The 15,847-nt window shown below is 37.3% G+C and overlaps 2 protein-coding genes across 9 annotated transcripts in view; one reads left to right on the plus strand and one right to left on the minus strand.

The window, feature by feature from the left end:
- cep170aa (centrosomal protein 170Aa) overlaps positions 1–7,706 on the minus strand; it is a 48,912-nt gene extending 41,206 nt beyond the window's left edge. For 6 of the 8 annotated variants that reach the window (XM_079843110.1, XM_079843109.1, XM_079843108.1 and 3 more), the window contains exon 1: positions 7,585–7,690. The gene's annotated coding sequence lies outside the window, so the exon portion shown is untranslated. Of the gene's footprint in view, positions 1–7,584 lie in introns of all 8 variants that reach the window. The other 2 variants (XM_079843112.1, XM_079843111.1) reach the window with 1 other exon arrangement.
- Positions 7,707–8,124: 418 nt separating this feature from the next.
- Positions 8,125–15,847, plus strand: part of sdccag8 (SHH signaling and ciliogenesis regulator sdccag8) — a 49,831-nt gene continuing 42,108 nt past the window's right edge. Inside the window, exons 1-12 of the mRNA XM_079842272.1 lie at positions 8,125–8,246; positions 8,709–8,855; positions 9,018–9,106; positions 10,154–10,270; positions 11,304–11,429; positions 11,647–11,736; positions 11,832–11,896; positions 12,255–12,446; positions 13,367–13,505; positions 13,641–13,793; positions 14,920–15,054; positions 15,602–15,718. Coding sequence (XP_079698398.1) covers positions 8,183–8,246; positions 8,709–8,855; positions 9,018–9,106; positions 10,154–10,270; positions 11,304–11,429; positions 11,647–11,736; positions 11,832–11,896; positions 12,255–12,446; positions 13,367–13,505; positions 13,641–13,793; positions 14,920–15,054; positions 15,602–15,718 — 1,434 coding nt within the window. The 5' untranslated portion in view covers positions 8,125–8,182. The remainder of the gene's footprint in view (positions 8,247–8,708; positions 8,856–9,017; positions 9,107–10,153; positions 10,271–11,303; positions 11,430–11,646; positions 11,737–11,831; positions 11,897–12,254; positions 12,447–13,366; positions 13,506–13,640; positions 13,794–14,919; positions 15,055–15,601; positions 15,719–15,847) is intronic.

Genomic DNA, 15,847 nt, shown 5'->3' on the forward strand with positions numbered 1-15,847 from the left:
TTTTTATTCCATGGCGGAAACAAGCTTCCATAATAACATAACTTCAAAAAAAGTGCTTCCATTCAGCAACAGAGTTGTGATATTGCCTGCACAGGTTTGGGACAATGTGTTGGACAGGAATACGTTCTGAGAAGTCCTTCACAACAGAGATAGATTATATCTCGGGAGCTTGCGAGGAATAGCTGAATACTAGCAGCTGGGTTTTCTCTTTTCTGGAACACAAGCATTAATCGAGCAACCACAGGAAAGACTTTATACCCGTCAACTACCCACGGAATTCAGGAATAAGCACAACGTGGCATAGGCGCTCTGATGTGGTGTGATATAACATTTTCTTTTAATAAGACATGAAAGAGCTTTGGGAGCTGGAGAGTGTTGGTCGTCAGTACCTTCTGATGAGCACATGCATTCAAACCAATCTCAATCTTCAAACCCATCACAATCCCTGCATGGCTACTGAGACAATCTTGAGAATAAGAATACTTAAAAACTCATTTAAAAGCTTAAAGCGAAATGGCAAATCTGCCTGCTTTACCCTTGACTTGGGAGTGAGCTTCACCTTCTTAGAGGCACACATACTTCATGAGTCACCGAACAGACACATCACTTTCTGTTGAAGCCGCTCTGTGCCCCCAAGCTCCCCCTTTTTCCAAACGGAGCGACATATGGTGTTTTTTAATGGGTGAAAGGGTGATTTCACCATGCTGGCCGTGAGTGCATCCTCCTGCCTCAATGTCTGAAGAGATGGATTGTTTTGGGTTGACGGAGTGTGTTCGCAATGAACAGGAAGAGTGGCTAACGCTTCCTCCAGCTCATCTCTGAATCTCTGTCATCTTTAAGAGGAATAAGGCACTGATTCAGTCTGGAATAAAAGAAGCAGTAAAGCTGGAAACCACCATTTTAATAAGGAATAGCAACTGGAACATCTAAAATGTGATGGTGATGTTTTTGTTGTACTACACATAAAAGAAAAACTTCTTTAATGGTGTTTCGAAGCTGTTGCATGATTTTCTGCATGGAGTCTACACCCATCTAATGAGAACTCCAGCCAGATGATGACACAAGTACCGTGTAAGTGTCCTCCCTAATTCCCCTGACCTCATATCATGACCCATGAGTACTAGCCTGACCCATCTCTGCTGCAACCCAGTGTAGCAAACAGACACTCTTAAAGGAACAGTTCATCACAAAATTAAAATTATGCCATTTATTGACAAACAAGTCAATAAATTGCATATATAAAGCAATTAACATTAAACACGCAGTATTTGTATCTTTGTATCTTCCAAAACATAAATGAGCACATTAATATTTTGCACCTTTTGTGTTCCAAAATAGAAAGAAAGTCATGTTTGGAACTAAACGAGGGAGAGTTAATGATGACAGAATTTTCTTTGTGGGATGAACTATTCTTTTCAAACTTACTGTGTGAGATTAACACTTCATGACAGACAGGGTTTAAGTACAGCTGATGCAATGTGACATGAATGTCGCTCTTTCAGAAATGTAACATTTCGCTATAGAGTGAAGTCCTTGTGTCTGTGAATGCCAAGTGAAGGTTGCAAGTTCTTGAAGGTAATATGATGTTGCAGGGCAAATAAACACTGTGAATTATAACAACACTGTTAAAACGGTTCTTACTGCTGTCATTATTATCATCTCTTCACTGAGTCATCACAAACTTTTCATTTCATTGTCTCGGTTCATTGCTTTTATCTAACTCACCACACTCAGAAATTAAATCTTCATTATTCAGTTTTCTCTTACAAAGAATTTGGATTGCATTGACAAAAATGTATTCTTATTTCCAGAAAGAGAAGCTGCAACAATAAGCCTAAGGGCATCTGAGCCTTCCGTCTCAGAAGGCATCAGACTACATTTCTGACTAGTCACCAGACAGTATATACGCTAATCTATTTTAAGTGCATCTCCATATGCTAATGCTGGGAGAGAAATCGATCCCCAGACAACCTCAATGCTTAAGAAGAATACAGCGAGTGGGCTTGACAGAATGTATGAACAGTGGACTTTCATTCAGATAATTCAAGCTGATGTTTGCCCTGGAAGGGAATAGATTTAGTGTCTTGTGTGCGAACAATGTATGTGCCATTCACCTTACTCCGCAGGCCATATCCTTCTGACGTTGATAAATGAGACACAATGCATTGTGCCTTTAGCAGAAATGCTTTAAAAAGGGTGATTTTAATGATGCCTTTCCAAAAGTGCAGTCACATTAGTGAAATGTCAGTCCAAAATTCAAGTCCATTGTTCATTATCAATAGTGTAGTAATATATGAAGCACAGCTCACACAGAAGTCACTTTCAAACCAAGCAGCTTTCTGTTGGTCAGCATGCTGAATTCATGTGACCAACTTGAAATCTGCATAGGGAAATCTTTTGCCCTCACACTAAAGGCCAGATTTACCAACAGCTTGTGCCAGCGCAAACCCTCTTTTGGCGTAAAAAAAAACTACTGTCAGGATTTACTAAAGAAACCGTGAAAAATGAGTCCTGAAAAGGCGTGGGCAGGGTTATTTTTGCGGCTGACCTTCTTATTGCATATGCATTTGTAGGAGTTTCCCTTTCAGATGCAAATTTTATGGGAGGAAGGTATTGAAATAATCATGCAAGGCGATTTACTAAGGTTTGTTCTAGTCAATTTACTGGTATTTGTGCCATTATTTAATTCCCAAAAAAGCATGTCTCATAGCATAGCTCTTGGTACTTTCCTGGGACTTTCCACCCATATTAACGCTTTTTTGAAATTGCGCTCTAATGCTTTTTTGTCCTGTTTAGTAAATCTGGCCCTAAAAACGAAACAAAACAAAAAAATATACATGAAAAAAAAGAACAAAAGTCACCTTCACTAATCAAACAGATGTAGATGTTGGACTATCGTGATGGTCCTTATTTCACAATGCTGTTATTTAAATGTTACAACATTGTTCTTACTCCGATCACCAATCACTGAAAGCAGTATTGGCCGATACCGATCACCGAAATAAATAATACTACTACATGGTAAACCGAGGCTTCAAACCTTAACAAATATAGCATTCCTGTGAAATAAATCATTTTAAAAACAACAAACAGTCTAAAAAAACTGCGTCCGTCGTCATCGTCGTGCCAGTTACGCTTTTTTCGTAAGTTGAATATGGAAGGCGGTCCGCCGGAAGCTAGATATTTTACTTTATAACATGTTAAATATGGATATTTTTCTTTCAAAAACCCATCGATTCGCTTCAGAAGGCCTTTATTAACCCTGTGGGAATTACTTTTATAATGGATGGATGGATACACTTTTTGGGCTTAAAATTTTGGGCTTCCATTCACTGCCATTATAATGCTTGGAAGAGACAGGACATTTTTTAATATAACTCAGATTGTAGAATAATGTCATATAAACCTAGGATGGTTTGAAGGTGATTTTCATGGGGTCATTTTCCTTTTTGGGTGAACTATCTCTTTAATGCAGTTTTAATAACTATTTTTGTTATCGAGCACATCCTGCAATTTAGAAACAGTACTGTTTCATGACAATCACTGATTTAGCCGATTTGGATGTTGAGTTTCGGCTTTTAGCGAGGAACAATCGTGCACCGCTGTGAAGGAAAGAAATGCACCAATATCACAGCGCCCTAATTTCTTACTGTAGGGTTGCTGTCATTACAGTGTCTCAACAAAGACGTTCCGATGTATTGTCCTTTTAAGACACCTATAGAACTGCCAGACCGGTGAATGTAGTGAAGCAATATTAGCTGTGCATAGAAACATATGTCTCGTGAATTTTGCGCCACCTGATCGGCCTTTAAAGAGACCACTGATTAAACAATAAAACGATTATCGGCCAATAACGATCGCGATCACATCACCCTTGAATCCACTACTACATTTAATTATAAAAAGACAAATAGAGTTCAATCTCTTTCAAATAAACCTGAAATATAAATAAAATAAATTTTCATATACCGCCACATCTCCGTGCAGAAAATGAGGCCAATGCAGTAAAACGCGTTGAGAATGCAAATTTGGGGATGCTGTAAAAGTACCATATGGCCATGAGAAGCAGACATCTCATTTACATCATCAGCATGTGGCAGCAGGATGAAAGATCCATCATTAATCCAAATCTAATACACTTGTGACTAGACCTTATCAGAAACAACAAAATGTGTCCATTGGGTGGTAATAAACATACATAATGACATACTTGACCTAACAGGCCTACTTATGCAAATCGAAAACAAGTAAATGTTTCTGACTAAGGGGAATTTCTGCTGCATGTTCCGATGCCAAAACAGAATTACAATGAGCTATTTATTTTGTGAATTACACTACCGTTTAAATGTTTGTAATGTATATTATGCTCACCAAGGCTGCATTTATTTGATCAAAAATACAGTAAAATAGTGAAATAGTATTACAATTTTAAATAACTGTTTTAAATTTTAAAATATTATTATTTTTTGTGATGGCAAAGCTGAATTTTCAGCAGCCATTATGCTGCCGTCACATGCTAAAGGAAATTCCCAACTTCCCACTTGTCGTGATTACGAGGTTGTTGCATTCAAGTGCTTTGTTGTCGAATAGAGCAGCAACCATGAAGGACACCACCAGGTTTATTCTCGCCTATTAATTGGGAAAATCTTTTTAAAGCCAAAATGATAGCATCCCATTCATTGACAAACTAGTCAGCTTGCTGACGATTCTGGAATTTCGTTCAAATACAATTCACATTTTCAATTCAATTCACATTTATTTGTATAGCGCTTTTCACAATACATGTCGTCTCAAAGTACAGAAAATGCATGTGTCTGCATTACAAGGCTATATACAGGCTATTTTTGCTGTGTATAATACAATACGCTTCAAAAGATTAGTCATATGTGTAAATATGACAAGATATGTGTATACTTTAACGACAAGACAAGGCGATGTAACGGTTGTGGAAAAAAGAATAAAGCATACCAGTCACAGCAGCAATCGTTCTTCCCTCCGCCATGTTTAAATTTTGTGACCTGTCCATCTCAGGAATTTGCCTATCAAAATTATCCCTGAACATCCCAGTGTTAAATACGACTTGAGAGGATATTTATTATAGCACGTGAAGGCAGCATTACTCCAGTCTTCAGTGTCACATGATCCTTCAGAAACTCAAAAACACTGTGTTCATAGTCACCCAGTTTGAAATTATGACTACAAACAAAGTGTGTATAGGTTTACAGAGGTTTTTATAACTAAAAGTTTGCTAAGGAGCATTGCCTAGCAAGGCGGTATTTGACTCTGGTCAAGCGTATTCATAGCAGAATGAAATGCCCAATGCATTATCTGTGTTGAAGTGTTCCTATTTGGCAAAAGGGAAGACAACAGCCTTTTTTTCTTTTTTTTTCTTTTAGTCAGGTAGTCCCGATTTATAACAAAAATTTTCTTTATATGCAGCTAAGTTTTATGAAAGTCCATTTTGTCACTATACTGAACTGTGTTCAGTATAACAACAATAAACATTCATCCAAGTCTGACTCCCATTATACACCTTAGGCATCTGCTGCACTTCAATTACCAGTTTCAATCAGTAGACCAGATATAAGCTGGGGACAAATAATGGAGCACAAATACAGGTCAGAACTAAAGAGCAGGATTAAGCTATAGCCAGTGGGCATACAGAATCCAGACTGGCCTGAAGATGATGCAATAGTCTGATCATCACACAGCCATTTATATGGATTTGCAATATAGCACTGACAGCATGAGACCCAACAAAAAGCTTAAGATATTACATAAAAATAGAAAAAACATATGCAAGGTCATTTTGTATGGTTTATTAAGGAGGAAAATGATCCCTGCGAACATTCTTCTTTGTAAATCCACATTTACTTGGTACTTCCGTTTAACAACAGGAAGCTCACTGGATTGGTCAGTCAACATGATCCAACTGAGGATGTGACGCTGACTTATAAATAATTAATGATCTGGGGCCCGGGGTTCACAAAAGAAAGATTTTCTTGTGAAAGCCCCAGACTCAGTGATATGTTTTGGTCTGGGTCTAAGACAGTTGTTGCATTTTCTCTTTTAGTGGATTTAAGTCAGATGTCTTATGAGCCATAAACACAGAAGAAGAATATTAAATTCATTCCGTTCAAGTATCTGCTTTATTTGTTTCAGTGTTTTCTTTGTTTTATTATCTCAAGAGAAGAAATAATTAAAAGGCAGTCAAAACTATTACTGTGGCTGTGATATTACAGCAACAATTTAGCATTTTGGAACCCCCCCAAAAAATGGATTGAAAACAGGATCTGGACCACTACATGTATAAACAAACAGCTGGTTCATAACCTAGACTGAAATACTGACAATTACAGATCAGTTAATTAAAATACACCAGAGGAAATGTGCAAAGCTATAAGAGTTACACCCCCAAAACATAAAAGTAAACACACCCTGCCCATAACTTAATTTTGTGTAATTTTTGTTGTCACTGTTTGACACACGAAATTGTTTGACATTGAAATTAAGTATGGGTAGCTAAATTAATCACTAAAATTAGTTTTGAAAAATGAATAATTTGTCAAATCAATATTTTTTGGTTCCTCTTGAACAGATATTAGCCTAGATAATACAACAACAAAAAATTGTGCAGGGTCAAACCAAAGTTCAAATAACAACTGAAATGCTCACATTTCATTATGTCAAAAATGCTGTCCAAGCCGCTTAGGTTTGGAAAGACTTCTTGTTTCAATAATTTAATTTATAACAAACTCTGGGCAAGTAACAAATACCACAGAACCCCTTGTTCAACAATTAATCTACACTATTTAGTAACAAACCCTACATAGGACAGTTTACTGTCAAGAAGATGAGCTATTTTGACACTACGCTGTGTTTCCTCTAAAACTAGATGTAGCAAACATTTAACAACAAGGTATAAACATTTTGCAGCGTTGAGAAGTGTCATTATTAGTGCTATCAAAATATATGTAGGCCAGATGTAGCAGAACAAAACAAGAGCCTTTGTCAAAACAAAGGATTCTGCGCAGTGCCCTTCACAGTGTGCAGCAGTACCCGGCAAATCATCCACATCTCTTACACACTCGACTTACAGTACTGAAATATTGTTGTTTTTGATGGTTCGCCGCGATCGAGAGCAAATAATACGATACTAAGCAAGATGCCATGCGTTTGGGCAAACTGGTGACCAGTGCTCGTGTCCTCTTCGTGCACCACCATAGTCAAGCTACTATACATTTAATATACAAATTAATTAATACCTCCGTGTTTTAGAATATCAATGAAGTGGCGCGAGCATTAGGACACACAGCGTTTGCTAAAACACACATAAAGACAGGCGATGTTCGTGCTAATGTATTCATCCAATATGATAGAACTGGCTAGCAGTGTCCCGCTGTTACATTTACGGTATCAGATCAGATCACAGGAAAGGAAAGCGTGCATTCTCTGTACACCACAGGCGTTTGGCAAAATACGTTTAAAACGAACAAAATGATTAATAGGCTAGACTTATTATAAATGCCGTATTGTTATGTGCACTAAATATAAGAAAGGCTCTTTATAAGAATGCTCACTCACCCTTGCTCTTCTTTTCGCTGTCAGTTTATCCCAGGCTTCAATGAAGCAGCTAAATGGTTTTCGTAGCCCAGCCCAGTGTGTATCCCCACGTCTCCTATTTGCCTCAGTTGCTCAGCAGCAATAACGTTATTCCTAACAAATAGCGGCGACATACGGCAGCCTGGAATCAGGCAAGTAGGACAGCGTTTGCAGTTCCAACACAGTCCGGTGGGCGTGTCCTCCTACAATGGCTGACGTATAAAACATTTTATAGATACTTTATTTTTTGGTTAATTAAGAATTAACTTAGGACGTGCATTTTCAATAAAACGTGTTTTTTGACAGTAAACGAAGTGTACAATAACATTGTGGGTAGCGGAAATGCCCGTCTTGTAGTTTTTTACTCCACTCTGACCTAGCCAATTTCAGGTCTTAAAAACTACAAGTTCCGGTTGTCTTTGCGTGGTTTACGGAAAGGCACTTCTGCCATGCAACCGTTGACGTCTTTTTGGACGTCGTTCATTGAAAACATAACATACGTTCTCTACACGTTCAGTAACACTGAGACTGAGAAACTGTGTTGAATATTCACAAACATTATTACGTGTTTCAGTCAACAATGAAACCGTCCTTGGACTCAGACGAGGAGGAGGAGTTAGGCGCATTACAGAAGACATTGAGAGGTGATTTTTATAGATAGAACAGAGAATGCTTCGCTTCAGCCTAGTGTTATGCTGCCTTCACGTGCTGTCGGAATTATCGTAAATACTAGTTTCCTAGGTAAAAAAATGGACATGAACGCACTCTCTCAAGTCAAAATTTGAATGCAATCACGACTTCAGAAGTGGGAACTGAGAAATGTCCGATATCACGTGAAGTAACCAGTTTATTCACACTTTAAGTGACTCCCTGACAGGGTATTATCCATTGTGAACACTGGCAACAAGATAATTGTTTTTTGTGAAATATAACCTTACTAAACCACAGAAAATAACATAATTAGATACACAAATACTCAAACGGTTTACTACATATATGTGATATTATATGTTACATTATAGGTTCCTCATGTCATGTTATCTTCTTCTATATTCTTATCATTTTATATGCTATAAAATCAATGTATTTCTGTGTTATTGTTTAAGAGCGAGCCAACCGCAGTATCCAGCACCTCTCCAGCATGTTGGCCAGCCACAGCTCTGACTCTGAGTCTTCAGAACCAAAGCAGCAGCAAGATGTGCTCAGCCCTCGGCTGCAAAACCCCTGTATGCCAGTTCAACAGAGTGAAGCAGGTACATATCATTCTGGAAGAATGTTACTTTTCTGATAAACCATCATTGCGAAGGATTGATTTTAGTTGTGTATTAAAATCCAGTTTATGCAGAGATCTTTTGATGAGAAGCCTTATTTTTGTGTGCAACTGCTTTATTTTTTTGTTTATGTTTTTTTTTCAGTCAATCAGCTGCGTTCCTTGCTTCAAAAGCAGTCCAAAGATGCAAATGTTCAATCATCTTCTCCTTCTAAGAGGAAATTGGCAGGAAAGGTACTCTGTTTATTGTTTATTACTTAAAGGGTTAGTTCACCCAAAAATGAAAAAATTCTGTCATCATTTACTCGCCTTCAACTTGTTCCAAACCTGTATGAATTTCTTTCTTCTGCTAAACACAAAGGAAGATATTTTGATGAATGTCGGTAACCAGAGAGTTGTGGGGCACCACTGACTTCCATGTTATAGAAAAAATAAATAAATGGTGCCCCACAACTGTTTGGTTACAAACATTCTTCAAAATATCTTCCTTTGTGTTTAGCAGAAGAAAGAAATTCATACAGGTTTGGAACAACTTGAGGGTGAGTAAATGATGACAGAATTCTCATTTTTGGGCGAACTATCCCTTTAATTCAGGGTTTGAGTTGATGAAAAGCTAATTATGAATTCAATTATCATAAAAATGTCAGATTAAAATAAATAATAAAAATAAGCACAAAAAAAACCCAATCAAAATAAAACTTACCAAAAAAAGCATTCAAATTGTATTTGCTTACTTGCATGTCATGTGACCATTAACTGACATGAGAGTACTGCCAACATGAATTATTGAAAAATGATTGAAACTCAAAAGAAATCGGCTGATAAACCGCTAATGAGTTTAAATGTTTATGTTGTCATTGCACGTTCTTTTTTTTTGTCTGTCATATATAATATTATATTATATTTGGTAACACTTTATTTTACAGTGTCCTTGTTACATATATTACATGTACTTACCATAGTAATAACAGTAAATTATGCATAATTACATGCATCTAACCTTCAACCAAACCCTAATCATACCCAAACCCTATAGTAAATACATGTTAATTATTATTACGCAGTACTTAAATATATAATTACTCTGTAACAATGACACCTTAAAATAAAGTGTAACCTTATATTATTGTTCGTAATATGTTTAATAATAATTATATTGTGTAATAAGAACCATCAACTTTTGTCCATTATTTTTATTGCTCTTATTTATAACTTGCACAATGTTAACATTCCTGTGTACTTAAAAATCTAATATGTGACCAATATAATTTTGTTGTCTAGCAAAGGGTCACAGATGAGGGCAGTAGCAGTCTGCCTGGTGTTCACGACTTGATTCCCATCATCCACAATCAATCTGAGTACATTCAGCACCTGGAGGCCGAGGTCAAGTTCTGCAAGGTCAGTCCTGTTAACATGAGATATTATCTGAAAAATGGAAATTCCGTCATGAATTACTTACCCTCATGTCGTTCGACACCCGTGAGATCTTTGTTCATCTTCGGAACACAAATGAAGATATTTTTGTTGAAATCCGATGGTTCAGAAAGGGCTCCTTTGGCAGCAATGTAATTTGCACTCACAAGACCCATAAAAGGTACTAAAGACGTAGTTACAAAGTCCATCTCACTACAGTTGTTCTACAACAATTTTATGTAGCAACGAGAATATTTTTGTGCGAAAAAAAAAATCAAAATAACGACTTTATCTTGTCTTCCGCCTGGGCCTTTGACGTGAACTCACTAAGTACCACAACGCATGCGCGAGAATATGACTTTCATTTCGCGGCTTTGATAAGGCACTTTTACATGCACTTGTTCGTTTCTCACGGTTCAGGCATCCAGGAAATGCACACTTTAGCCCCATTTTGACCACTACGCCAAGACCTAAAGCACGATCAATGTAGAATTCAACAGCTTAGATCTTCCTCTGCTTGTAAACAAAGCTCCTCGCTTCCGGGTCATGTGTCAGAACGCCGGCTCGACGTCATTCTCACGCATGCGTCGTGATGCTTCTTGAGTTCACGTCAAAGGCCCAGGCGGAAGACAAGAACTTGTTTAATAAAGTCGTTATTTTGATTTTTATTTTGCACACACCGTCTTTAGTACCTTTTATGGGTCTTGTGAGTGCAAATTATATTGCTGCCAATGGAGGCTTTTCTGAGCCATCGGATTTCAACAAAAATATCTTCATTTGTGTTCCGAAGTTGAACAAAGGTCTTACGGGTGTCGAACGACATGAGGGTAAGTAATTTATGACATAATTTTCATTTTTGGGTGAACTAACCCTTTAAGTCTTATATTCTGAGGCTTGATAATGGGGGTTTCCCTAGATAAAGCATGCAGTCTTCAACTGGTCATGTGATTGCAATTCTTTTGCAGTTAGATTCTTAAGATAGTTGTAATTGTGTGTTTGTGTTGTTTCCTTTCTAAAGGATGAAATTCTTGGAATGAAACAGAGAGTGAGAGTGGTAATCGTGGAGAATGAGAAACTACATCAGGAGCTTAAAGCAAAGGCGGTTGAAGACACTCTTAAAGAATACACATTTGCAGACAGCACGGTACTCTTTTCCTTGAAGCTTTTCATTGTGGTGCTGATAGAAATGGCAAATGTGACACTATAATGACACAATTTATGAAAATAGCTTGCAGTCTGTATACACATGCAGTATAGACTTTTTGTATTATTTTTAAATATATGCATAGAATTCTTTCTCGACGTCTCATATACTGTGATTTTTATTTTGTTGCCTCTGTCCTCTATTTGATCATTTTCAGTTAAACATGGAGCACACACCAGAAAAGACTTCAAAGCAAAGACTTGGCTCCATTAATCAAGCTGAGGACCACAAGTGGAAGAAAGAAATGGTATTTGTGGTTAAACATTCATGTAGCTGAAAATGTGACATGAATAAACGGTCTGAATATGCACCAAAAGTGTGATTTCCATCTCTTTCTCTAAGGAGCAGCTGAAGTGTCTCTATCAAGCACAAACTGAGACCCTGGAGGCTCAAGTGGTTTCCCTGAAGTAAGTGGGCTTCAATCAGTGGCCAAGCCTGGAATATTTTTTTCTCTCACTGAATCAGACCACACTAAAATACACTCTTACAATCTTATTGAATTACACATTTTATTCATTTGCATTACCAAAATGTCACATAAAATGTAATTTTAGCATGCATTCTGGTGTGAGAGCACCTCTCTGATTATAAATGCCTATTGCTGAAAAAGTATAGGTCAGTGTGATTTATAGTGCTTATTTTGCTCTTAAAAAGTAATTGTACTTATTGTGCATCTGCAATATTAGCACTGTGATGCTGTCCACCAACAAAAACAATCAGTCATCAATATATGCATAATGTAACAATCTGCATGTGTTTGTGTAGGAAAGACTTGGCGAGCATTCAGAAGGAATATGAGGAAACGAAAGAACGACTGAGGCACAAAGAAGCGATGGCTGTGGCGGCGGGCAGCGGTCAGCGTGTGGGTGGTCTGTGTCTGAAGTGTGCCCAGCATGAAGCGGTCCTGGCAGAGACGCACTCCAATGTCCATGTACAGAGCATTGAGAGACTCACTAAGTAAGTGTATGTTTTTAATGTAATTATGATTCTAAGACCTAAAATAATTATTTCATTCCATTAGATACAGAATTTAAATAGAATAGTTAGGCTTTTTTTGCTCATTTATTTTATGTACTGTTTATAAGTTTGGGGTTTGTAAGATTTTTAGAAAAACATTTGAAAGATGTCTCTCATGCTCACCAAGGCTGCATTTATTTGATTGAAAATACAGTAATATACTGAAAACATTATTGCAATTAATTAAAATAATTGTTTTCCATTTTAATGTTTTAAAATGTAATTTATTCCAGTAGAATTTTCAGCATCATTACTCCAGTCTTCAGTGTCACATGATCCTAGAAATCATGCTAATATGCAGATTTGGGGCTCAAGAATCATTTTTTTATTATTATTATCAGTGTTATATGTGTGTTTTATCACAGTGCTGCTAAATATTTTTGTGGAAACTGATAAAGAAAAAATTATCCCAGGATTTTCAGTTCAATCTTTTGGAACATTATAAATGGCTTTACCTTTGACCGATTTAATGGGTCCTTGCGGAATAAAAGTATTAATTTCTTATTTTTTTAAAGCATACTGTCCCCCAAAATGATTTTAAAGTTGTTAGTCCAATATTTCTTTAAAAACTGGATTTACATGTTGATTTTCAAACTCATACTGAATAACTTCACATGAGAGATACTGATGTAGTAACTGCCTTGCCCTTGGAGCCAAACATCTGGGTTAATTAACACTGGTAGGCTCCTTTGACCACCTTTATTGATCTGTGTTGATTCAGTCAATTATTGTTCCTCACAGCAAGGTTGAAAGAAGTCTTGAATGGTCATGAAGCTAATCTGCTGCTTTCCTGATTATGTGTCAGATCAATGACTGCTTTAAGTAACCTGATGAGATGCCTGTGTTTGTGTCTCTGTTAGAGAGCGGGATGAGCTGATGACCGTGCTCTGCTCTCTAAGGGCCAGTCAGACTGAGGCCCAGCAGAGAGAGTGGGCAGCCTATCAGCAGGTTAAACAGGCAGTGGAGATGGCAGAAGAGGCAAACCTGGAGAAGACAAGAGTGTGTGCCAAAATGATTTGAATATGAGTTTTACTGCTTTGCATGACCCTAAATGCTCATGGAGTACTACTGTGTAGACTAGAGATAGATATACTCATTGACCTTGACCTTCGTTACATCCATCTGTACCTGCAGGCTCTGGTGCAGTGTGAGCACTTCCACAATGAGCTGACTAGGCAGCGGGAGAGGCTGGAGAGAGAGCTGGCATCTAAACAGGAGAAGATCTCCCAGGCCAGGGAGGCAGCGCGTTCAGAGAGCAAGAAAGAGAAAGAAGAGCTCACCCAGAATGTTAGTTCCATCACTTTACATCTATGCTGATATTCAACTGACTATAATGACTCTTTGTTCACAAAGATTGGATGGGTTGACAAAGCTAGTTTATACTGCCCTCTAGTGTCATTTTAATTGTGGCACACAACTACAATTTTGACAGATGACTTCAGATTCAGAAAAAAAAAGAAGACCTTTAGTCCAATCATATAAAGTGGTGCAGGGATGACGTCAGAACCAGGAAGACTAATGCAGCAATGATTTCCTCAAGATTTTCCTATAGGGTTTATAATGGGGTTTTTCAATTTACGAGTAAAATAAGGTCTGTGGTAAACAACTTGATCATACTTGAATATTTTGTTCTGCAACATAAACTGCACACACTCACACCCAAAATATTCTTATCTAGTTGCACATAAAAAAACAAAAATATGGGTGTGTAATTTACGTTGCAGAGCAAAACATCCAATATCCTGTATTGACAAGTTATGTTTACCACAAACCTTATTTTACCTGGCAAATTAGTCTTGGTTTTGATGACATCTCTGCACAAGCATTATTGTTTATATGATAACTGAATTAAAGCTTCGGGTTTAAACCAAACTAAAGAGAAAAGCTTAATTGTTCAAAATATGTTTTTTTTCTTGTTGTAGTGGAGTCTAAAAATCTGAGACCACTAGTGATATGTCAAACCATTAGTTAAATATACTTATTATTATTTATTAATTTGGAAGACACTTCCAAAGTGACCTACAAATGAGGCATACAAGCATTATGGGGCCATCTGCACAAAGAGTCACTTGATCAATGTCACTAATTAGTGATCTGGAAATAGTGCAGAATTTAAAATATTTCATATTTATGCTAGTGCCTTATGATTGTTTATTTGTTTGACAATTTTCACATTCTTAACACTTTCTGTTTATTTTTATTTTTAAATATATCAAAATACGTTTTTTAGTGTGGTCTCAGGCCTTTTGGCTGCACTATATAATTTTAAGTGTATAAATACTCCTATACAGTGGTCCCAATTTTTAGACACTCAAGCCACACTTGTATTTTTATATAAAACCATTATATTATGTCAATAATCTGTTAATATCACTTATATAGAAAATATAATTTTATTGTTCTCAACTGTAAGGTGACCAGTCTGTCTCAGAGAGTGGCTGAATTGGAGGGTCTGCTAGAGAGGGGAGAGAGAGACCGGAACTCACTGAACGGCCAGCTGGAGGAAGCTTATAAGAAGCTCACTGCACAAGAAATGGACAGCAGCAAGGTATAGCCCACTGTAAAACCTTCCCTACAACAGTCAAAGATTCGGTGGTGATAGTGTTATTTAGGGAGTCCTGTGTTCCGAGCACAGTTGACTGCGCAAGCCTTTCAAAAACATGATATTTAACAAGGAAAACATTTAGTACAGGACATTTTGTTCTTTGGAATAACTTGCACTGATAAATCATTCACAATAAAATCAGGAATGTGCATTAAGAAAGCAAATGGTGCCAATTTTGCTTTTTGGTTCAACATTTATTTTAATGGCATATTTTGTCTTGCTTTATATAGGTTAATTGGTTCAGTCAGCTTTGCATGGAAAATGTCTAGACACTAGATGGCAGTAGAACTATATTATTAGCAAAGCTAATGAAGTTGATGCAACAAAAGCTCTAGTAGAAGTTTATGGAGCCGGCAGAAAGAAGCAGCAAACATCTCCTCAATGGATCAGTATAGAATGTGTGAATTAACTGTTTTCTCTTGAACAGCAGATAGGAGTATTGAAACTTACCTTGGATTTTGCTTTAAAGCCGCATGTATGCTTGTGTCAGGTTTGTGCGGAGCTGCGTTTTCTGTTGAGCCAGGCCCAACTGAAGAAAGAGGAGGCAGAGAGAGAGGTGAGGGACATCAGCTCTAAACTGGGCCGCCAACTAGAACTGGTTGAGCAGGTAAGAGAAACTTGTGCCAGGCTGTTGTTGATAATAAGAACTTGTTCTTAAGTAACTTGCCTGGTTAAATAAAGGTTAATAAAAACTTGAACGGATATGGGAGAGAATCTGCCTATTTTTAATCAACAA

Source organism: Gobio gobio (genome assembly GCF_949357685.1).
Source record: "Gobio gobio genome assembly, chromosome: 18".
NCBI classification, from domain to species: Eukaryota; Metazoa; Chordata; class Actinopteri; order Cypriniformes; family Gobionidae; genus Gobio; species Gobio gobio.